The sequence below is a fragment of the Haematobia irritans genome, chromosome 3 (assembly GCF_050003625.1).
Source record: "Haematobia irritans isolate KBUSLIRL chromosome 3, ASM5000362v1, whole genome shotgun sequence".
Lineage (NCBI taxonomy): Eukaryota > Metazoa > Arthropoda > Insecta > Diptera > Muscidae > Haematobia > Haematobia irritans.
In genome coordinates, this window is record NC_134399.1 from 67,135,822 (window position 1) to 67,160,091 (window position 24,270).

Consider the following 24,270-nt stretch of genomic DNA (forward strand, 5'->3'; position numbering starts at 1 on the left):
GGTTAAAATTTGGCCGTTAACAACCATGCCTAACTAGGTCCATATCGGTCTATAGTTATATATAGCCCTCAGATAAATCGATCCCCAATCACACGAAAATTGGTCCATATCAAGTTCATAATAGACACATAAAGCGACCCCCATATTTCAGTTCTAGCTCTCTACGTACCGTGCAAAAGTCCATATCGATTCGTAATTATTTGTAGACCACGTATGGTCTAACTCACAATTTAGAAAACGATGTTAAGAAGTTTTAAGATACCATCACCCAAGTAATTCGATTGTGGATGACAGTCTTTCTTAGAAGTTTCTACGCAATCCATGGTGGAGGGTACATAAGATTCGGCCTGGCCGAACTTACGGCCGTATATGCTTGTTTACGACTAGAATGACTCTTTTTAAGGAAAATTCCTTAAATTCGCACAACATACCCACAAATTTGAATATTGCTTAGCCGACATGATCTTTAACACCTATTGGATTTGAACTTGAAGAAATGCAAGTTTATGCGATTCTTCAGGTCTAGGTCTATTGATATTCGATAACGAGCCCCGTATGCTATATACGGGGCTCGTTATTGGAATAGGTTGATTCTTTTGTCGATCTTGGTATTGTTATGGATTGTAAGCTTAATTTTAATGATCATATTAATTCGATGGTGAATATGGCATCTGGAGTTCGAGGACCCTTATGTTACCAAGAGGCTTTTTACTGGATGGTTAGAACCATCCTGGAGTATGGGATCCTCAATATGAAGTTTACATTGATAGGATAGAATCAGTGCAGAAGCAGTTCTTGTTGTTCGCTTTGAGACATCACCATTGGAACAGGGACTTTGTTCTTCCTACTTACACTTGTAAATTGAGGCTGATTCATTTACCTACTCTTAAGAGCAGTCGGACGATGTTGAGCTCTATGATGATGTATAAGTTAGTTAGTTATTCTTTTCCGGGCTTCTAGGAATTACCAGTTCCTTTTCATTGATTTTCAACGTTCGAATTATGCCTTTATAGAGCCTATTCGTAGGATTTTAGTTCAATCTATCATCTAATTGACACTAACTTAAGTATTAATGTGATAAAGTCCAGAATTTTAGGTTATTCGGATAAATAATACATTTTTTTCTGTTGGATATGCTAGTATTTAGTCTTGTAATGTAATGTATTATATCCGTCTGATAAGTCCTTCTCTGTAGATGGCTACATCGCCCTGCCTCCACACCGCCATGGTACGGAACACTAACGGAGCTTTATGAAAATTGGGGTAAAAGTATTATTTATTTATTACAAGATTTACAATCATAATAAATTATGAAAATAAATATAAAAAAAACAATTAGGTGCTAACAACAAAGGTTTTTGACCTAAGTCTAAAAGTATTAAATCGCCCTATATAGGCGGCCAAATGGCCGGTGCAGAAAGTGGAATAGAATGTTCATTGAGCACGACTCTCTTTCTCTTTCTTGATACATTGGGCTGATCGTCACTCCAATTTTTCTTGTTTACGTACTCATTAAAAAAAAAATTATCATTCAGATGTAAATCTGGATGACCATCTTTTCCAATTTGGGTATTCTTTGCAATATCAGTTTAGAAAATATGACTAAAATATTTTTCTTTCACATATAAATCTAGATGCCCATCTTTTTCCATTTGACTCCGTGTTTCGTAAATGCCACATTACTGCTATTCAGAAAAATTGTGGAGTTGTTGTTTTTTGTACGTATATAACTCGTTGCTTCACATATAGGCGGCGCCGTAGTGATTATTTATTTACGGAATTATTTTCCCCCACATTCATAAACCTCCCAAATAACATATTTAAGAGACAATTACATTCCAAAATTTATTTTTGTATTTTCTCTTTTCTTACCTCTTTAATTTTCAGACGTTTATCCTCAACACTGGCATCACTATCGGCATGACCACCCAAGGGCATTTGTAAATTAACATTACCCAAAGGCAGATTATTATTGTCCAAAGCAGCTACATCATCGGGCGAAGCATTACCACCATTGTTGTTGTGGTTGTTATTATTGGCATTGTGAGATTTTCTTTGTTTATCATTGGTGGGGGGTGCCGCACCTTGTTCACCACCTGCTGCTGTATCATCGAATTGTTGTGGCGAACCATTATCAGCGGCCCCCACATCGGCCACATCCTCGCTATCCATGGTGTCTTGTTGTAGCTGAGGTTTATCCATTATTTCGCCCAATTCCTCTTTAATTTTTGCCTGTAACTTTTGTCGGTCATTCATGAAGTGGGGATCTTGGTCCTTGGGAGCATGTCCGGCCAAAGGAGGGGCGGGTATAAAAATTTCAGGACCGGCTTTTTGAAAATGTTTATAGACGCGTAACACCCGATCGCTGCCAAAATTATCAGGCAGCAGAAATATACCACCAAAGCAGAGGAAACAAAGTGTGGCCAATACCAGACCAATCAGACATTTTTCACGGTTATGGAAATTGGATTTACGGCCTATGGGACCAATTCGATACATGATGAGGAGGCGATTTGAACACACAAGGGTTATCTATTACAAGAGGTGAGGTTTTGTTGTAGTTGTTTTTTTGTTTTTGGTTTTGATTAACTTTTCTATTTTCGTTTCTTTTTTCTTTTTAGCAAATGCAAATGTAAAACGAAACGTCAATAAATTGAAGGTGGTTTCTTTTTATTCGACTGATTGTTGTTTTTGTTGTTGTATGATGGACAATGTCAGCGTCAAGTGGCAGAGCAGAGGTGCAAAAAACAACAACACCAATGCGCAGATACAAACAAACCGAACACGAGCAGCACAACGAAAGAAAAACAATTGCCGAAAAATACCGGTAAGATGGGTAGGCGCAAAGCGAAGCAATCGAATACGTAGAGGTTTGTGCATAAAAAATTCAAAAGAATTCCAGGGACGATGTAATCCCTTTGTACTTGAAATTCAATTAAAATGTAAAAGAAATATTTCAATATTTCTTAAATCAAATGGGAGGTATTAATTCACACTTTTCTTATTGGTAAAATCGTTGTAATTTTCCCCGCAATCAATTTACGATTTTCGACACTGCTACCGAATCACCAATATACCGCTAACTATTAAACATCGAGCCGTAAACCAATAAAGAAGGCGGAACACTGGCACGTTGTCATTCAAACAAATTAAAAATTGTTACTCCGAATGTCGAATAAATTTACTCCACGTTTTGTTGTTTTTGTTTTAATGCTCCCCCACTCACATGTGTTTGATGGATTATGGTGAGATGCAATACAAAATAAAGAAAGCACACGCACGCACACACACACAGATGCAAACTGTCAAAGAGCCAAACAAAATAAAACACCCCAACAGCGGACAATGGCAGCACAGCACTTTAATCAGCCAAAGAGAATAAAAACTTTGATTTGGTGAGCGATGAATGTAAAGAATAGCATCAAAGTAGTTTTAAATGATATTTTGTTAATATAAAAATGGCTCAAATGCAATTTTTTTTCGAAAAGCCACAAAACCTTTAGTAGCCTTAGTGGGTCGATATTTGTTTATATTTTATGTTCTTTTGTGTCGCTTGACGTTATTTGCCTCTGATCATTATTATTCCATGCCGTCTGATTTGTGTATCCAAGCACTCACTACACACACTTTCTTTTCCTATTGGGCTTATATTGTGTTACCACTAAAATAACAACCACCACTAGAAACACGATAGCTTTAGATTTGATAGCTTTCTTTCAAATATCATCCGGACTTTTCCACGATCCGTTTGAGTCGCTTTATCTCACAGGTTTTCAGAGAATTTCTAAAACAGTATTAATAAAATATTAATATTATTTTAATGAATAATCGAATAAGAAACCCCCAATTGGACACTGTAGTTGGATGCTTGAATGTTGCAAAAACTGACTGAAATTTTATGTCATTTTCTTATATTGACATTCGTAGTTCAGCATGGAATGTTGTTGCCAGATTGTTGGTTTGATAATAGAGATGCAAGTATGCGATTGAATTAGCGAGAGTAACGTAAAGTGGGGGCATACTTTCTACTAATTGGCGTACACCCATGGAAGAATTATTACCATACGGGCTCAAATCGATACCGTACGTGATTGATAGTTAGCCAACCCCAATTTGGTATTGAAAATAATACCTAAACGGTCGAATCGAAATAGTCGAATACGACTCGTGAGAAAAGCACCTTCACTATTGAGAATTTGTACCACGCCATGTAACTATATTGAAGCACGCTGAGTACAATTATTAGGTGTCTTTTTGGAAAAATTGAGAAAGTAGCTAATAAGAGTCCCTTCAAAATAAAAGTCAATAATAAAACACCAAGAAACAAAAATTTAGTCCCTTCAAAATGTTAGACAATGTGTGTTTTATGATAAGGGCTGTTTTCTTCCAGCACTGGATACACTGGTTTTCTATCCAGAACAACTCATCAGTGCAAGTGGCGCCGATGTTGCCAGATTGTATTTTGATAAAGTGACGCTTCTTCGATTCACAATAGCAATTTATTGTGATTTATTTATCGAAGAACATGAAATTCAAAGTGGTACAGTGTCATAAATAATCGCAGCAGTAAATATGTATTAGAAGGGTTTTAGACGATGCAATAATTGCACGCAATTCTTGTTTGTAGGCAAACGGGGTAGAGAAGCAAAGGGGGTAGAAAAAATTTCATGTTTTCCGTTCCTCTTGCAATTTTTTGACATTTCTGAAACTTGAAATTTCAAGCGATTGCATGAAAAATTTCAACGTATAAGTGCTGAAGTTTTTAAGAAGCAACTTTAAAAGAGAATACAAAAAATTGCACGCAACCAATTGCATCGTCTAAAACCCCTCTTACTATTTGAATTTTTCATACATTAAAAAATGCAAGATTTAACTTATTTTCTTTGATTGTTTTTAAACAGCTGATGACAATCCCTGCCAGCATTTCAAAGTTCCATTTCATCCTCATCGCTACCACAGACTCGTAAATGACACTGCAACAATCGCCAACAGTGATGGGGAAGCGTATGAAAAATTATGAAATGTACATGAAAGTAGTTTGCCATCACTATTGTTACAAGAGCAATTTTATATTTTGTGAAACACCAAGCGCAACTAGCTTCCCTGCCTGCATTTCAAAGTTCCATTTCATCCTCATCACTACCACAGACTCGTAAATGTCACCACAACCATCGCGAACTGTAATGGGGGAAGCATATCAAAAAGTGCAAAATGTACATGAAAGTATTTTGCCATCACTACTGTTAGAAGAGCCATTTTATTTTTTGTGAAACGCCAAGCGCAACCAGCTTGTTATATTTTATTTAAATAAAAACGAAAATAAAGTTCTGAAAACATAAATATTACGCTTAAAATTGTGAAAGGTATATGGTGAACAATTTTCGACTTTCCAAATAGAATAAGGTGATCGTTTTTCAAATATTTTTCCAGGCACGCTGTCTCCATCGAAAATAAACAAACTGGCAATATGTAACTTGCTACTTAAAACTCAACATCATTATTTTATTAATGCAAAAAATTATGTTAAATGTGATGAGATAAACCGAAAAATGTTATATTTATAAGAAATTATAAATGTTTAATCAAATCAATAAACATCTACACAATCGTGTTTTACTTGACCACAATGATTCTTCTACAATTACCTTAAAATGCACTTTTTCCGATAGTTTGCAGGGGTTCTTATTGGCGTCCTTCGAAATTGATCTAAATAGGCACCTAATAATTGCACTGATGAGAAACTTTTTCGTAGTAACTTGGCGTGGTACAACTTCTCAATAGTGACGGCGCTTTTCCGACGAGTTTTTGATGTCGTATATGATTGTTTTCGACGTAGTGGGGATTCTCAGAAGCGCCCCCAAATTCAAAAAATGTTGGAAGGGGAAGTGCATCGCTACTAAATAATTTCTCAAACAATTTTCAATGTGAAACAAACTAAAAATTAAAGTATTCATGTGTGTGTTAATGACCCATAGTTGCACCATTTGTTATGAATACATGGCAACCTTTGTTATTATAAAATTAGAAACACCCTGTAAAATGGCGATTGGCTTAAATACTGTGATACCAACTCCCGAAATTCAAAGAGCACCAAAAATAATAACTGGATGTACTTGATTTTTTTGGTTTTTATTTTATTTTGTACTACTGCAACTACCCGGGAATTATTTTACCATTAATGAAAAGGCCAGAAAGAACCAATTTAATGTTTTTTTTAATGCAGTAAAAATGCATTGAAAATCAAAAAGCACTAAATTTCTGGCTAAAATCACCAAATTGACATCACTTATTAAACAGCTGTTTCATCTTGTTGAGTTCAAGAACTTCCTTCTTATTGCCGAAAATTGTAATATAATTCGAATAAACCGAATTTATTGGTTAATTTTTGAACAAAACAGATTTGTTTCCAACCAATCAATAGGTTGTATTAACGTGGCCCCATAGTCATTTTCGTAATGAGATGAGCTGATGCATATTTAGCGTGCTACAAAACGGAATCCCAAAAACAACGAATGAATTCAAAGCAAAATACTGAAAATACTTGCTTGCACAAAATGACCGATAATACTTGAAATTGCTAATACACTTGACCACCACTTGAAAATTGGAGTCCACATTTTTTGTTTGTTTTTGTGCATCGTTTTTTAATGCATCAACAAACCAGCTATTAATGCGTGAACAAATAACATAAGGACCTATTTTGTACAATCAATGAATTCCATACCAACATCACATGCCGCTGTAATTAAATATGAAAATTGTGATGTAGATGGTGAAAATATAAGAGAGACAACGGAACCAATCATGAATCCTTATTTTGGCGATCAATCTCATCAACAGACTCATCATCAGCAACTTAATTTAGCAATGAAAAGGAACTACGAGCAAATGCAAAATGGTGGTAATGGAGGGACACCCATAGGTACAGGAAGTTTTAATGGAAATAGTGTCGCCAACAACAATATGAATAACTCGTATTTTCCATCTCATGGCTATACCGGAGCAGGCAATAGTGCTATGCATACCCCTAGTACGGAATATGAGATGTTTCAACATTTAAATGCTCGTATGGATATGTATGGAACACCTTCACAATCGGATGGAAAGCCTATGAAGAAATATAAGCGTGGAGAGTCAAGTCTGTTATTTAACCCACCATTTTTTAAATTGGTAAGAAAACATCTCAAAATACTAAGCAAATGGCAAGGCGGGTCACACTGGGGATATATAGTGGTTGTGGTTCAATTCGATCAAAATGAATACTCAGACTCTGTCGGCAGTGGGCAAAGTGTTCTTGCATTCTGTTGGGAGCTATTTTCCGGTTAGTTTTAGGAGATTTCTATGACACTTATGTTCCTGATTAATATATATCTATAGCTCGGGATCATAGATTAGTTAGGTTAGTTCTCTAGAAATTTTGATTGGAATGTTTTCGTTTATAGGCTTATAGGGGGCAATATTTCATGTCGCAAAAGCATGTATTCTGTGAACGTCTTATAGCTTCGCGTGATCTGTTAACTGAGCTCACCTGAAAGGAATTTCAAGTATTGGCCGATTGCTTGATGTTATTATCTCTGAGAGCCGGATATATTCATGTTGTTACGAGGCAGTTCCGAAATCATTCATGCAACAGTTACTCACTTTATAAAAGCTTGGATTATTAGAAACGCCAATTGGCAATATTCTGGAGATCCAAGGACCAATTACTTGAATTGGATCTAGAGATCAGTGAGAAAGTAATGGAGCCCTTTGACTTGTACGTTTACCATTCTATTTATCCACTTGTACTAGAATCCGAATGGCGTTTCACATTAAGTGTGAAGTAAAGGGATACAAAGTCTCGGAAATGTACCAGCACGTCTGCAGGCTGATGAAAACCTTTTTAGTTTTCGATCGTATCTAAGATAGAACCCACTGATGTTGTCATATGTTGAAAATTTCTGAATCTAGCGCAGTCAAATTTTTCATTTTCCAGTAGGTTCGTCGAGTATTGTCAATGGGTCATATCAGACAATGTCTAGGGATAGCCCTCATATTTATCGATTCCCATATTTGATTTATTTAATGCACTGTAGACTTGTTTGTCATATTCCATGACATCGGGCATTAAATCGGAAATTAATTAGGCATATAAAACGAACACCAGTACAGTTTTCATTAGCGTTCTGGGAGATATTTTCGTCTGACCAGTTTGAAACAATGTGTAGTACGTTAGAAATAATGGAGAAAATAAGACCTACAGAGAAACATGTGTGAGGCTACTATGGTTAACAGCGCTGGGACAGTGAAGAGACGAATGTGCAAGACGCACCATCAGAGGGACATCCTACTGATTCAACATAGGGACATGACCTGATATTCCAAGAGCATGAGTTTTTAATGCCGGAGAGACTATTGCCGATATGTAATAATAGCAAGTCCTAGAGAGAACCATACTGGTGTGCCGGAAGTCGATTAACGGTTAGCCTGAACAAAGTAGTATTTTCATAAAGTAGCTGACGGCAGACGGAATATGAGGAAACGAAACAACACGTACACTGATGTGGCAGCCGCTGGCCAATGGATGGGGTCCATCGGGTCAATCCGGTACACAGAACCCGCCGCCGTGGGATTAAGACAGTCAGTACATGGTCATGTTCTTCCATTTTCAGTGAATTTGATTACATCAATTGCACACAAAAGTACAAAAGTCAAAGAATGCCACATATTCTCGAGATCAAGCCTTACAAGTTATAAAAGGCATGTTCTCTGGCGGGAAATAATTCCCAATCGAGCAATTCGTAGAGTTCCATAATGATCGTGTTTATTCGAGCTAATTTTCCATCTCAAGTGATGATGTGAGCAGCGGTGATTACCGATGCCCGCTCTTGATTACATTGATCGATCCCAGCAGTATTTAAATGGGAATTCTTATAAGGAAGCTACCCTTTTCTCGTAGACGGGCAAATATTTCGATCATAGATTGTGAACAAAACTGCAAGACTCACCTCCATAATATAAAGCTCGTGTGAAACAAGAATAGCTCGTTTGAATTTGTAACACTTCTTGTCAACTACCCTATTGTGTAAATCCTCAGATTAAAATCCTTTTCGTTCTTCTTTACATTGATCATATTTCATTGGGTATTTGTTTTTCATAATTGCAGGTTGAAGGTTTCACATCCCCCAATCACAAAGATGCCATTGCTGCCCGTTGTTATGCTTGCGGCAAAGTGGTTCGTGGAAATAAAAGTATATCTTCCAATTTTATAAAACACATGAAACGTGGTCATCCGGAAATCAATAAAATCTATGACAGCTATAAAATATATCGCATTAAGACTGGCATTTTACCAAACTTACACCAAGTTTCTGATGGTAAAACGGATGGAAAATTCGATAAAGATGATAGTTGTGGTATTATTGGTGATTCCAATGATGAAAATGAAGCTTATGTAGAGGCCGCTGCTATATTAGATTCATCGGAGATTGGCGAGGGTGATGAAGACAATAAACAATCGGAAAATTCCGAAAATGATGACGATTCCATACAAATGACCAATAATGGTCAATCTACAGAAGGGCACCTGGAAACTACGGAATTGCATAAGAATACCACAGAGCCTTCCAGTCATTTGATGGCATCTATCAATATGCTATTGGATGAGAAGTTAAAGGAATTTGTTAGACATTCGGATTTTCAACAACTTGTTAAAATGGTAAAGGATTGTGATGAGAGTAAAAATAGACTCAACCTTCAGCCAAAAACTGAAGAACATGACACAATAGCAGAACTGAAAAAGGAAATGGAAAATTTAAAACAGGAATGTACCGCATTACGTTTGGCCGTTCAACAATCACAAGCAAGCAAAAGACAATTGCAAAATGAACTGCAAAGTGTCGACAAGATGTTGCATCAACGTAAATTAATCATAAGAAATTTAAAAGTACCAGATATAGCGAATCTTCAAAAATCAGTGCAAAGACTGTTTACTGAAACGCTAGGACTGGACGATATAAAAATCTTAAATTGTTGTACCATCCCTTCAACAAAGACACCGCCCGATTCAAATAGAAAATGTATCCTTGTCGAATTACAAAATAATGCCGATGCAAAAGTTATCTTTCGTCAAATTCCTAAACTCAAAGACACTGGCATATTCATAGAATCGGAAATATCACCTGCGCAACGTAAACGTAAAGACAAGCTAATGATTATACGCAAGGAGTTGTTGCGACGAAAACCAGATCTAAAGGTTTTGGTGCGTGACACCACTCTCGTAGTTAACGGTCAGCATTTCTATTGGGACCATGTAGAAGGTCTTTGTCATGATGGCAATAAGGAGGCTTTAGAATTGAATGCCATAGAGTACCTTAAAGCACTAACATCATTGGATCTTCGCGAGTTCATGGATATTTTACTAAATTACGATGTCCAAGTTAGATAGAATTTAAGTGCCACAGTTAATTTATACACACACTATTGTACATATCTTATTTGGCAATAGCCGTAGTTATACTAAGTGATAACTAGAATATTAAAGTTTTTTTTAAGACAAAATTTGTTTTTGTTTTTCAATAGTTTTTGACCGAAACTCCTATATGAAGAAGGTAAAGTACAAATTAATGTCAATATGCAAAAGAATTTATTGACAGTTTATCGAATGAATTTATGTTGCGAAATTAGGCTTGAAGTTTTCATTAAAGTTTTTCTATATGCGGGCAATTATATATTGAGCCAAAAAGTATACGCACATCTAAATTACATAAAGTGCAAAATATTTTTATAAAGAAGTAAGAAAGGAATGCAGAAGTATTAATAGTAACGAAATATTTGTATATAATTCTTAAGACACAATTTTCCGTACACTAAGTGTAACACTCATAGAAACAAGTAAGGTGTTAGGTTAGATTAGGTGGCAGCCCGATGTATAAGGCTCACTTAGACTATTCAGTCCATTGTGATACCACATTGGTGAACTTCTCTCTTATCACTGGAAGCTGCCCGATTCCATGTTAAGCTCAATGACAAGGAACCTCCTTTTTATAGCCGAGTCCGAACGGCGTTCAACATTGCAGTGAAACCACTTAGAGAAGCTTTGAAACCCTCAGAAATGTCACAAATGTCCGAAAAAAGGTTTGATAGTCGGCTACTGCCTAAACACATATGCAAGCATATCTCTTTTCGTTTGGCAAACTCAAATCATCGATTTGAATGTAGTTGGCTGTGTTTGTTTTTGAGCGTGCTTTTTTTTTTGGAAGGTTCAAGTGTAGTTCACTTTGGGTTGAGTGAATTACCCGAATTTATTCTGATAATTGGTTGATAGTTTTGCTGCAAGTAGAGTATGCTGATGAGGAATGTGGTAATTCCGAAACAGCTGTACATCCAACCATCTTGCAGTCTATAGGGCTTTGCCCAAAGAAATTTGACAATCATACTTTTCCTCTGTTGGTTAAGCTACACTTGTAGTTTAGTCAATGCATGGTTTTAAGCTGAGATCAAAAACAACAACAATGATTGAAGAGAAACCAACAATAAGAAACAAAACGAAATCAATTTTTGACAAAATTTTCTATTGAAATAAAATTTTGACAAAATTTTCTATAGAAATAAAATTTTGACAAAATTTTCTATAAATAACATTTTGACACAATTTTCTATAGAAATAAAATTTTGACAAAATTTTCTATGGAAATAAATTTTGACAAAATTTTCTATGGAAATAAAATTTTGACAAAATTTTCTTAGAGATAAAATTTTGACAAAATTTTCTATAGATACAAAATTTTGACACAATTTTCTATAGAAATAAAATTTTGACAAAATTTTCTATGGAAATAAAATGTTGACAAAATTTTCCATAAAAATAAAATTTAGACAAAATTCTCTATAGAAATAAAATTTGGACAAAATTTTCTATGGAAATAAAATGTTGACAAAATTCTTTATAGAAATAAAATTTTGACAAAATTTTTATATAGAAATAAAATATTCTATAGAAATAAAATTTTCTATAGAAATAAAATTTTGATAAAATTTTCTATAGAAATAAAATTTTGACAAAATTTTCCATAGAAATAAAATTTTAGCAAAATATTCCATAGTAATAAAATTTCAATAAAATTTTCTATATAAATATGACATTCTATTATCTTTCATATATGTTGGTTGTTAAAAAGGAAATAATTCGTTTGCTGCAAACCTTCAATCGGCGTTTGCTAACATTAACAGGATATTTCCGTGTGTGCAGGCAAATCTAAACAATCTATCGGATGACAAAGCTCTGATCTAATATTTTATATATTGACAAAAATGTAAACGAATGATTAAGTATTTAAGTCAATATTTAAATACAGTGCGCAATCTGTTATGGCAAAAAAAAAAAAAAACAAAAATGTCTGGTGGCGTTTGGCGATGTCATGCAGGTAAACTGTGAAATACTGTTATTAGTTTTGTTTGTTAATAATGATATTTCAAATATTATGTCCATTTGTTAAGCGCTAAGATCAAATAAACAAAAAATTACAAAATGCAAATACAAAAACGCGAATAATCGTGAGAAGCAATTACGGATTTAATTTTTTTGTTTTCCGATACTGACACCTACTAATCGACAAGATTTCATTCGTAACATTGCAGCATCACAGCGACAATTCATCATCAGCAGTTCGAAAAGTTTTTTGTTTGTTAAATATGACAACAAATTATTAATTAAAAAACGTTTAATCAAATAGTTTGCTGTGTGTTAATGACTGAAATTAGGTTGTTACGTTCCTGCTGTCTTCATCTTCTTCATGCCGATATTTGAATTTTTGATTTTTAATCATGATTTTTATTTTTGGCAAAGCAAAACAAATATTTGGAAAGGTCATGTATCCACAGACTCATATGGATATTTATAATAAAAAATCAAACAAACCGATTGGTGTTGTTAAAAAAATACATATATAATACTTATATACGTATTATATATTTTTGTAACAACACCGTGCACCAACAACACCAAAATTTGGAAAAAAAATGTTACCAAAAAACTACCAAACAAACTACTACCATTTTGTCAAAATTTTATTTCCATAGAAAATTTTGTCAAAATTTTATATCTATAGAAAATTGTGTCAAAATTTTCTTTCTAAAAAAATTTTGTCAAAATTTTATCTCTATAGAAAATTTTGTCAAAACAAACCCAGCCAACTGCACTCAAATCGATGATTTGGCGGTGACAAAGGAAAAGAGATTGTACGAATTTATTTCGGCATAAGCCGGCTATCATGTAAAACCTTTTTTCGGAAGGTTCAAGTGTGGTTCATTGTTGGGTTTAATGAACTGCCTGAATTTATTCTGATAATTGGTTGATAGTCTTGCTGCAAGTAGAGGATGCTGATGAGGAATGTGGTAATTCCGCAACGTGCGTCCATCCAACCATCTTGCAGCCTATAGGGCTTTGCCCAAATAAATTTGACAAACATTCTTTTCCTCTGTTGATTAAGCTACGCTTGTAGTTTAGTCAATGCATGGTTTTAAGCTGAAATCAAAAAAAAAAACAACAACAATGATTAAAGAAAAAAACCAACAATAACAAAACAAAACGAAAATTTTATTTCCATAGAAAATTTTGTCAAAAATTTATTTCCATAGAAAATTTTGTCAAAATTTTATTTCTATAGAAAATTTTGTCAAACTGAATTATATACGTATTTAATCGGCAATTTTTTTAGTTTAATATATACCACGTATGGGCTAACTTACAATTTAGAAGACGGTGTTATGATGTTTTAAGATACCTTGCCATCGGCAAGTGTTACCGCAACTCAAGTAATTCGATTGTGGATGACATTCTTTACTAGAAGTTTCTACGCAATCCATGCCCTGCCAGCATTTCAAAGTTCCATTTCAACCTCATCGTTACCACAGACTCGTAAATGTCACTTCAACCATCATGAAAAGGTACATCAAAAAGTACATGCAAGTAATTTGCCATCCCTACTGTTAAAAAAGCCATTTTTTTTGTGAAACGCCAAGCGCAACCAGCTTGTTATATTTTAATTAAATAAAAACGAAAATAAAGTTCTGAAAACATAGATTATACGCTTAAAATTGTGAAAGGTATATTGGTGAACAATTTGGTGATTTTCCAAATGGAATAAAGTGATTGTTTTTCAGATATTTTACAGACACGCTGCCTCCATGGAATAAAAACACTGGTTGATAGACGCAGCAACATGTAACTCGCTACTTGTAACTCAACACCATCATTAATGCCAAAAATTATGTTAAATGTAATGTGATAGTGGTATAAATGTTATATTTTTAAGAATTTGTAAATGTTTAATCAAATTAATAAATATCTAAACAAACGTGTTTTACTCGACCACAATGATTCTTTTACAACTATCTTAAAATGCACTTTTTCTGATTGTTTGGAGGGTCCCTTATTGGCGTCGTTCTAAATTGATCTATAAAGGCACCTAATAATTGCACTCATGCGAAACATTTTTGTAGTAACTTGGCGTGGTACAACTTCTCAATAGTGACGGCGCTTTTCCGACGAGTTTTTGATGTCGTATATGATTGTTTTCGACGTAGTGGGGATTCTCAAAAGAGTCCCCAAATTCAAAAAATGTTGGCAGGGTGGTGGAGGGTACATAAGCTTCGGCCTGACCGAACTTACGGCCGTATATACTTGTTTTTTTTTCTTTAATATTAATATTAATATTAATATTAATATTAATATTAATATTAATATTAATATTAATATTAATATTAATATTAATATTAATATTAATATTAATATTAATATTAATATTAATATTAATATTAATATTAATATTAATATTAATATTAATATTAATATTAATATTAATATTAATATTAATATTAATATTAATATTAATGTTTATACATCGCCAACTTATAATAAGTATATACAATAATTAAATTTTAAAGATAAAAGAAAAAAAAAGAAAAAATTTAAATAAATAAAATAAACATTAATATTAATATTAATATTAATATTAATATTAATATTAATATTAATATTAATATTAATATTAATATTAATATTAATATTAATATTAATATTAATATTAATATTAATATTAATATTAATATTAATATTAATATTAATATTAATATTAATATTAATATTAATATTAATATTAATATTAATATTAATATTAATATTAATATTAATATTAATATTAATATTAATATTAATATTAATATTAATATTAATATTAATATTAATATTAATATTAATATTAATATTAATATTAATATTAATATTAATATTAATATTAATATTAATGTTTATTTTATTTATTTAAATTTTTTCTTTTTTTTTCTTTTATCTTTAAAATTTAATTATTGTATATACTTATTATAAGTTGGCGATGTATAAACATTTATAATCCTGCACTGTAATTAGAAAATTTTGTCAATTTTTTTCTATAGAAAATTGTGTCAAATTTTTTTTCTGTAGAAAATTGTGTCAAAATTTTATTTCTATAGAAAATTTTGTCAAAATTTTATTTCTATAGAAAATTTTGTCAAAATGTTATATATAGAAAATTTATATAGAAAATATATTAACTATATTATATTTATATATAAAATTTTGCCAAAATTTTATTTCCATAGAAAATTTTGTCAACATTTTATTTCTATAGAAAATTTTGCCAAAATTTTATTTCTATAGAAAATGTTGTCAAAATTTTATTTCTATAGAAAATTTTGTCAAAATGTTATTTCTATAGAATTTTTTTTAAAAATTTTATTTCTATATAAAATTTTGTCAAAATGTTATTTCTATAGAAAATTTTGTCAAAATTTTATTTCTATAGAAAAATTTTGTCAAAAATTTATTTCCATAGAAAACTTTGTCAAAATTTTATTTCTATAGAAAATTGTGTCAAAATTTTATTTCTATAGAAAATTTTGTCAAAATTTTATTTCTATAGAAAATTTTGTCAAAATTTTATTTCTATAGAAAATTTTGTCAAAATTTTATTTCTATAGAAAATTTTGTCAAAATATTATTTCTATAGAAAATTTTGTCAAACTCAATTATATACGTATTTAATCAACAATTTTTTTAGTTTAATATATACCACGTATGGACTAACTTACAATTTAGAAGACGGTGTTAGAATTCGATTGTGGATGACAGTCTTTACTAGAAGTTTCTACGCAATTCATGGTGGAGGGTACATAAGCTTCGGCCTGGCCGAACTTACGGCCGTATATACTTGTTTTTTTTTTTCTTTAATATTAATATTAATTTTTATTTTATTTATTTACATTTTTTCTTTTTTTCTTTTATCTTTAAAATTTAATTATTGTATATACTTATTATAAGTCGGAGATGTTTAAACCCTCTAATGCCCAAGCCCGCCTTTAGGCGGTCTTCATTTCATAAGGAAGCTTTTAGTAAAACACACCTTAAGACAACAAAAATGGGTAAAATAAAAAGAAAACTTAGTTAAAACTGTTCAAGAGGCTTTGCAGCATATACTGCATTTTACCGTATAAATTTTTCTTGTTTAGTTTTCTTGCTTTCGTGTCGTTAACATTGAAAATTTAATCAGCTGGCAAAAAAATTAGAGGGTTAACATTTATAATCCTGCACTGTAATTAGAGAATTTTGTCAAAATTTTTTTTTTATAGAAAATTGTGTTAAAATTTTATTTCTATAGAAAATTTTGTCAAAATTTTATTTCTATAGAGAATTTTATCAAAATTTTATTTCTATAGAAAAATTTGGCAAAATTTTATTTCTATAGAAAATTTTGTCAACATTTTATTTCCATCGAAAATTTTGTAAAAATTTTATTTCCATAGAAAATGTTGTCAAAATTTTATTTCTACGAATTTTTTTTCAAAATTTTATTTCTATAGAAAATTTTGTCAAAATGTCATTTTTTATAGAACATTTTGTCATAATTTTATTTCTACGAAATTTTTTTCAAAATTTTATTTTTCTAGAAAATTTAGTCAAAATTTTATTTCTATAGAGAATTTTGTCAAAATTTTATTTCTGTAGAAAATTTTGTCAAAATTTTATTTCCATAGAAAATTTTGTAAAAATTTTATTTCCATAGAAAATGTTGTTAAAATTTTATTTCTACGAAATTTTTTTTCAAAATTATATTTCTATAGAAAATTTTGTCAAAATGTTATTTCTATAGAACATTTTGTCATAATTTTATTTCTGTAGAAAATTTTGTCAAAATTTTATTTCTATAGAAAATTTTGTCGAAATTTTATTTCTGTAGCAAATTTTGTCGAAATTTTATTTTTCTAGAAAATTTTGTCAAAATTTTATTTTTATAGAGAATTTTGTCAAAATTTTATTTCTGTAGAAAATTTTGTCAAAATTTTATTTCTATAGAAAATTTTGTCAAAATTTTATTTCTATAAAAACTTTTTAATTTTTTTCTATAGAAAATTGTGTCAAAATTTTATTTCTATAGAAAATTTTGTCAAAATTTTATTTCTATAGAAAAATTTGGCAAAATTTTATTTCTATATAAAATTTTGTCAAAATTTTATTTCCATAGAAAATGTTGTCAAAATTTTATTTCCATAGAAAATTTTGTAAAAATTTTATTTCCATAGAAAATGTTGTCAAAATTTTATTTCTACGAAAATTTTTTCAAAATTTTATTTCTATAGAAAATTTTGTCAAAATGTTATTTCTATAGAACATTTTGTCATAATTTTATTTCTATAGAAAATTTTGTCAAAATTTTATTCCTATAGAAAATTTTGTCGAAATTTTATTTCTATAGAAAATTTTGTCGAAATTTTATTTTTCTAGAAAATTTTGTCAAAATTTTATTTCTATAGAGAATTTTGTCAAAATTTTATTTATAGAAAATGTTGTCAAAATTTTATATCTATAGAAAATTTGCCAAAATTTTATTTCTATAGAAAATTTTGTCCAAATTTTATTTCTATCGAAAATTTCGTCAAAATGTTATTTATAGAAAATTTTGTTAAAATTTTATTTTTATAGAAAATTTTGTCAAAATTTTACTTCTGTAGAAAATTTTGTCAAAATGTTATTATTATAGAAAATTGTGTCAAAATGTTATTATTATAGAAAATTGTGTCAAAATTTTATTTCTATAGAAAATTGTGCCAAAATTTTTTTTCTATAGAAAATTTTGTCAAAATTTTATTTCTGTAGAAAATTTTGTCAAAATATTATTTCTATAGAAAATTTTGTCAAAATGTTATTTCTATAGAAAATTTTGTTGAAATTTTATTTCTATAGAAAATTTTGTCAAAATGTTATTTCTATAAAAAAAAAACATTTTGTCAAAATTTTATTTCTATGGAAAATTTTGTAAAAATTTTATTTCTATGGAAAATTTTGTAAAAATTTTATTTCTATAGAAAATTTTGTCAAATTTTTATTTCTATAGAAAATTTTGTCAAAATTTTATTTCTATAAAAACTTGTAAAGTACATCTTAGTGGGAGAGTATTAGTTGGCAAAATCTACCAAAACATGAATAATTCTACTAATCTACCAAACAGTAAAAAATCTACCATTTTTGGTAGAATTCTACCAACTGTGACAACCGTGCATCCAATGATCCTTATGAATACTAAATTATTGCAATATCCCTATTCAAAAACTGTTTTCCCTACATGAACTTATGATAAATCATACAGAATACGACATTAATCCATCATAAGTTGTACGTTGTGTGTGTTCCAACCTTTCACTGTCAGAAACCATGTAATACCCCCTAAAGTGATGGACATCACGCAATGATAAAATATTCAAAAACAAAAAACATCAATGATTTTAACTCAGTGGCCGTTTTTTTACGTCATAAACGGTCATCCTCAATCTATTGAGTTTGTCGTGCAAAATGTTTCTAATGATTTTTTTACATAAATTATTTAGCCGTCGTTTAATTTGCATATTATTTTTCGAATGGATATTTACTATAATTTGTTGGCTGCAATAAATGGGCTTCTGTTTATAGGCTGTTTTAGATTTTTGAACGATTTATTTGCGTCTGGGCCATGGCAGGTGAAAGGTCTTTTTAGATTGGCTACACAGATGGTGGTATTTTCTTGGAGAGGAAATTGGTCTCACGGCTGGCAAGCAGATGGGGAATACATCATATCTTCGATATACGAATTAATTAATTAAATATTTCAAGGGCAATACTAGTAGTAAATTGTATGCTTCTTTTTTCGGACGAAAAATAAGGTTAATAAAATCAAAAATTTTCACATGCACACACGCGTGTCGGGCACATTTTAAAATCTTGGCGATTGGTTGACCCCATCATTTTATTTTGTGGTAATGTTAATAGCCCATATTATAAAATACTCGTAGTTGAACTGGTTTGGGGGTATATTTTTTCATTCATCTCTCCACTTGTGATTTTCTTTGGGAATTCGAATGCAGTTTGTTTGCCAATTTTTTTTTCATTATAATTAATTTGCTTAAATTGTATTTTTATACCATCTCCTATCTTCATCATATTGTTTATTACAAATCTACATTTTTGTGTGAAATTCCATGAAGTAACCTCAAGTAGGGTGTCTTTAAACTGCTACACATATACATATACGAATTCGTTGTAAATATGATCCCAAAAATTAATTTAGGTTTATTGGAAAACAATTTTTTTTTTAGTTTATTTTAAATATTTTTAAAGAAATTTTCCCCACTGCTATGAAATTTTCTTTTCATGTAGTACGCCTCAAAAGTTTTATGAATAAAAGGTCGGTATAAATTTCAAGTGTTTCTGAGAGTTTTCAAAACTAGTAAGTAAAGGGTGGTTAAATTTTCAAGGGCCGATGTTGATTTTGAATAAAACACAAACTATTTAGGAAATTATTGTAATTTTATTTTATTATGATATGTTGGTATTACTCATTTATGTATGGAACAAAATATCGGCCAAATGGGCGCCGCGACCTCGGTGGCACACCTTCATCCGATGGTCCAAATTTTCGTTGACGCTGAGGCATAATGGAGGTTCTATGCCGTTAATGTGCCGAATTATCTCATCCTTTAGCTCTTGAATTGTTGCTGGCTTATCGACGTACACCTTTTTATTCAAATAACCCCAAAGAAAAAAGTCCAACGGGGTGAAATCACATGATCTTGGCGGCCAATTTACATCGCCATTACGTGAGATAACACGGCCATTGAATTTGTTGCGCAAAAGAGCCATTGTTTCGTTAGCTGTGTGGCAAGTGGTACCGTCCTGCTGAAACCACATATCGTCCACATCCATATCTTCCAATTCGGGCCATAAAAAGTTCGTTATCATCTCACTATGGGCCTTTTCGGAAACGCAGTGTTGCGCTGCAACTGCTGCGCATCACATTCATAATTGCAACATCCGGCAACACTGCAAGCGTCATATGTTCTAAAATGCAACAATGTAGCATATGTTGCGCAAACGTAGTAAAAAACGCAGTATAAAAATGGCTGATGCAGAGAACGAGTAAGTAAAGGGTGATTTGTTAAGAGCTTGATAACTTTTTTTAAAAAAAAAACGCATAAAATTTGCAAAATCTCATCGGTTCTTTATTTGAAACGTTAGATTGGTCCATGACATTTACTTTTTGAAGATAATTTCATTTAAATGTTGACCGCGGCTGCGTCTTAGGTGGTCCATTCGGAAAGTCCAATTTTGGGCAACTTTTTCGAGCATTTCGGCCGGAATAGCCCGAATTTCTTCGGAAATGTTGTCTTCCAAAGTTGGAATAGTTGCTGGCTTATTTCTGTAGACTTTAGACTTGACGTAGCCCCACAAAAAATAGTCTAAAGGCGTCAAATCGCATGATCTTGGTGGCCAACTTACCGGTCCATTTCTTGAGATGAATTGTTCTCCGAAGTTTTCCCTCAAAATGGCCATAGAATCGCGAGCTGTGTGGCATGTAGCGCCATCTTGTTGAAACCACATGTCAACCAAGTTCAGTTCTTCCATTTTTGGCAACAAAAAGTTTGTTAGCATCGAACGATAGCGATCGCCATTCACCGTAACGTTGCGTCCAACAGCATCTTTGAAAAAATACGGTCCAATGATTCCACCAGCGTACAAACCACACCAAACAGTGCATTTTTCGGGATGCATGGGCAGTTCTTGAACGGCTTCTGGTTGCTCTTCACTCCAAAAGCGGCAATTTTGCTTATTTACGTAGCCATTCAACCAGAAATGAGCCTCATCGCTGAACAAAATTTGTCGATAAAAAAGCGGATTTTCTGCCAACTTTTTTAGGGCCCATTCACTGAAAATTCGACGTTGTGGCTCGTTAGTAAGTCTATTCATGATGAAATGTCAAAGCATACTGAGCATCTTTCTCTTTGACACCATGTCTGAAATCCCACGTGATCTGTCAAATACTAATGCATGAAAATCCTAACCTCAAAAGAATCACCCTTTATTAAAATTTTCAATTTATTTTTGTTTTTTATATATTATATTATATGTTTATAATATTTTTATTTTATTTTTATAATTTTTTAGGGTAGAGGTTGATTCCAAGACAACTAAATTAATAGTAAGAGCACGTTTGGATATGGAGGGCGACTTTGCGTCAGGCCGAAAAAAAATCAGTGTTATGGAGCAAAGTATCCCAAAATTTTTGGAATTCTTCGTATCGTCTTGCAAACTTGTTGCAGTATTAAATTTCGCTTTTTATACTTTAGATATCTTTTTTTCTGTAAATAACATAGATTTGACCCATTTGAAGAGTCATCTAATTCACAAATAAAATTTATTATATACTTTTCCATTTGTGGTGTTTTTGCGTTCTAAATTGCAAACAAAATATGCAACAAAAAAGCAGCTGCAACAGCTGATCGGCAACAGCTGCGCAACAAAATCAATGTTGCGCAGCAGTTGCAGCGCAACACTGCGTTTCCGAAAAGGCCCTATAGCGAACACCATTCACAGTAACTGCCTGACCGGCCTCGTTTTGGAAAAAATACGGCCCGATGATGCCGCCAGCCAATAAACCGCCCCAAACAATCACTCTTTGTGGGTGCATTGGTTTTTCGACAATCACTCTTGGATTCTCATTCGCCCAAATGCGGCAATTCTGTTTATTGACGAATCCACTGAGGTGAAAATGTGCCTCATCACTGAAGATGATTTTCTTCGAAAATTGATCATCCACTGTTGCCATTTCTTGAAACCATTTAACACGTTGTCGGTTTGTGTATCTCTCCATGGTTCAAATTGAGTAAGTCTGAAATAGAGAAATGTCAAATAAAATTCGGAAAAAAACTTGGCGTTTAGGTGTGGTTCACATTCAACATCGGCCCTTACAATTTAACAACCTTTTATAAACTACAACTTGGTTAATTTGGGAATGATTTAGCAGCTATGCTTTTTCGTTACTTTTAACAATACAATAAGTCAAGTTATTTTAAAATCGTTCTATGTATATCTGAAAAACGCATTCAAATTTGTTCAATGTTTGCACGAGGTTTTTTTCAGTGCACGCTATAATAATGACTGAATTGCCTTGAAATTTGGCACAGATTCGTGTTTTGTCTTCAAGCAGGTCAAGTTCGGATATGGTTTTTTAAAGGTTTTGATATAGCTCCCACACGCAAAAAAAAATTCTTTCCTCCCAAACGAAATTTTAGACAAACAAAGTTTGTTTCTCATTTGCTTTTCGTTGAAAGGAAGTGTATTTGGAAGAAAAGTATATACTTTTTGTGATAAACGTTTATTCTTTTCCAGGATGTAAAAACAATTTCATAAAGACTACCTCAAAAATTTTTTTTCTAGCTAATTGCATTTTCCCTCACATCTTTCTCAGCTCCACGAAGTTTTTTTAGTTATTAGCACCTTTTTCTGTAATACAAACAATGTAGAAGAAATTATACGATTTTATAAATTTAAAATTTTTTTTTACCTTTCGCCTGGACGGAGAATCGAACCGCGGACCATGCAATTTGTAAGCCAACACACTATCCACTGAGCTATGTAGCCGTTATTGTCATCAATAGACAATTACCCATATAAGTTATATTTATATAGCATAGCTTGCGGCGCCCACGAGCCGATTAAACAAAGTTTATTTAACAGGAAAATACATTTAGTTGGGCACCGTGGAGCAGTGGTTGCTACGTCCGACTTGCTTGCCAAGGGTCGTGGGTTCGATCCATGCTTCGACCAAAGTTTTTTTTTTTTTTGTTTACATATATTCCAAAATATGGTCGGAAGATTCCAAAAAAATGTTCAACATTACATTTTACTATATTAAATTTTTACTATGAACTGTAAAATGTGTCTTATTAAAGACCTAAAGTCAGAAAAGAACAGTGTTTGATATAAACGAAATTTGGTTCAAAAATAACTTTTTTTATTGAAAAAATAAAAATTTTGTAACAAACGATTTTTTTGGTGATAAAATTGTATACTTTTCGAAGCAATTCAAAAAACTCTAACAAAAGAAAAACGTTTTCCGTGCACGTTTCCAAACGTTTTTTTTCTTTGCGTGCATATACATAGACCTCCCGATTCATATAGATACACCCTTAAAAAAATCGCATCTGTGACATATACTCCCAAACATATTCTGCTTCAAGCATATATATTTTGAGAATTTTCAACAAAAACAAAAAAATGTTTGTACTGTGCAAACATGTTATGTTTCACCCTAAGCATAACTTTGTTTAAGGCTCCAAATAGTAAATTCCAATTTCTAAACAATTGTTTTGTTTGCAGCAAAATTTCTTAAATATAATTGTGTTAGAATACAAATAAGCACGCATGTTTGTAATTCGTTTAAAATTGCCCCAAATAGTTAATTACAAAATTTGTTTGCTTGCAGCAAAATGTCTAAAATATAATTGTATTGGAATACAAATAAAAAGTTTTTATTAAAAACATATATTTGTAATTTATTTGAATTTATAACCTCAATGTGTAAGTCGATGAACAAGTTCATTTAACGCGTTTTAGTTCATTTAACGTACGCAACAAATATTAGAGTAAAGGAAACTTTCTCCAAACATAATAATTCCCTGAACTGATATAAAGTTAAATTGACTTTAATGAAATAGAGGGTTCACACCCAGAAAAAGTGACCCCTTCTTTAAGTTAAAATGAACTCATTGTGAAAAAAGTTGAACTTCGTATAGCGCCAACGACATTTTTATTTGTTTGAACGGTGTGATTTTCGTAGAAATTAGGTAGAATGCATTCCATATATTAGTTAACATTTTCCTATATTTATGTATCACTATACTACAGAATGAAAAAATTTAACTGAATTGAATTCATATATGGAATGA

The 24,270-nt window shown here is 31.6% G+C and overlaps 2 protein-coding genes and 1 long non-coding RNA gene across 3 annotated transcripts; 2 read left to right on the forward strand and 1 right to left on the reverse strand.

The window, feature by feature from the left end:
- Positions 1-1,845: 1,845 nt before the first annotated feature.
- On the reverse strand, positions 1,846-3,873 carry LOC142230964 (uncharacterized). Its single transcript, XM_075301582.1, has one exon. The coding sequence runs from the start codon at positions 2,497-2,499 to the stop codon at positions 1,846-1,848; it is 654 nt and encodes a 217-aa protein (XP_075157697.1). The 5' UTR covers positions 2,500-3,873.
- Positions 3,874-6,279: 2,406 nt separating this feature from the next.
- On the forward strand, positions 6,280-10,530 carry LOC142229702 (uncharacterized). Its single transcript, XM_075300277.1, has 2 exons — positions 6,280-7,170; positions 9,146-10,530. Exons 1-2 carry the CDS (start codon positions 6,712-6,714, stop codon positions 10,424-10,426), a joined length of 1,740 nt encoding a protein of 579 aa, XP_075156392.1. The 5' UTR covers positions 6,280-6,711; the 3' UTR covers positions 10,427-10,530.
- A 3,319-nt stretch (positions 10,531-13,849) lies between these two features.
- LOC142231940 (uncharacterized) lies at positions 13,850-14,350 on the forward strand. The gene is made up of 2 exons (XR_012720968.1): positions 13,850-14,085; positions 14,143-14,350. It is a non-coding gene; the product is annotated as an uncharacterized LOC142231940 (long non-coding RNA).
- The last annotated feature ends 9,920 nt before the right edge of the window (positions 14,351-24,270 follow it).

Bases quoted from the DNA above. Each gene is read 5' to 3' on its own strand.
- LOC142230964 (XM_075301582.1), bottom strand. From the start codon at position 2,499: ATGTATCGAATTGGTCCCATAGGCCGTAAATCCAATTTCCATAACCGT.
- LOC142229702 (XM_075300277.1), top strand. From the start codon at position 6,712: ATGAATTCCATACCAACATCACATGCCGCTGTAATTAAATATGAAAAT. The intron at 7,171-9,145 runs GTAAGAAAACAT...TCATAATTGCAG, and splicing joins ACCCACCATTTTTTAAATTG to GTTGAAGGTTTCACATCCCC.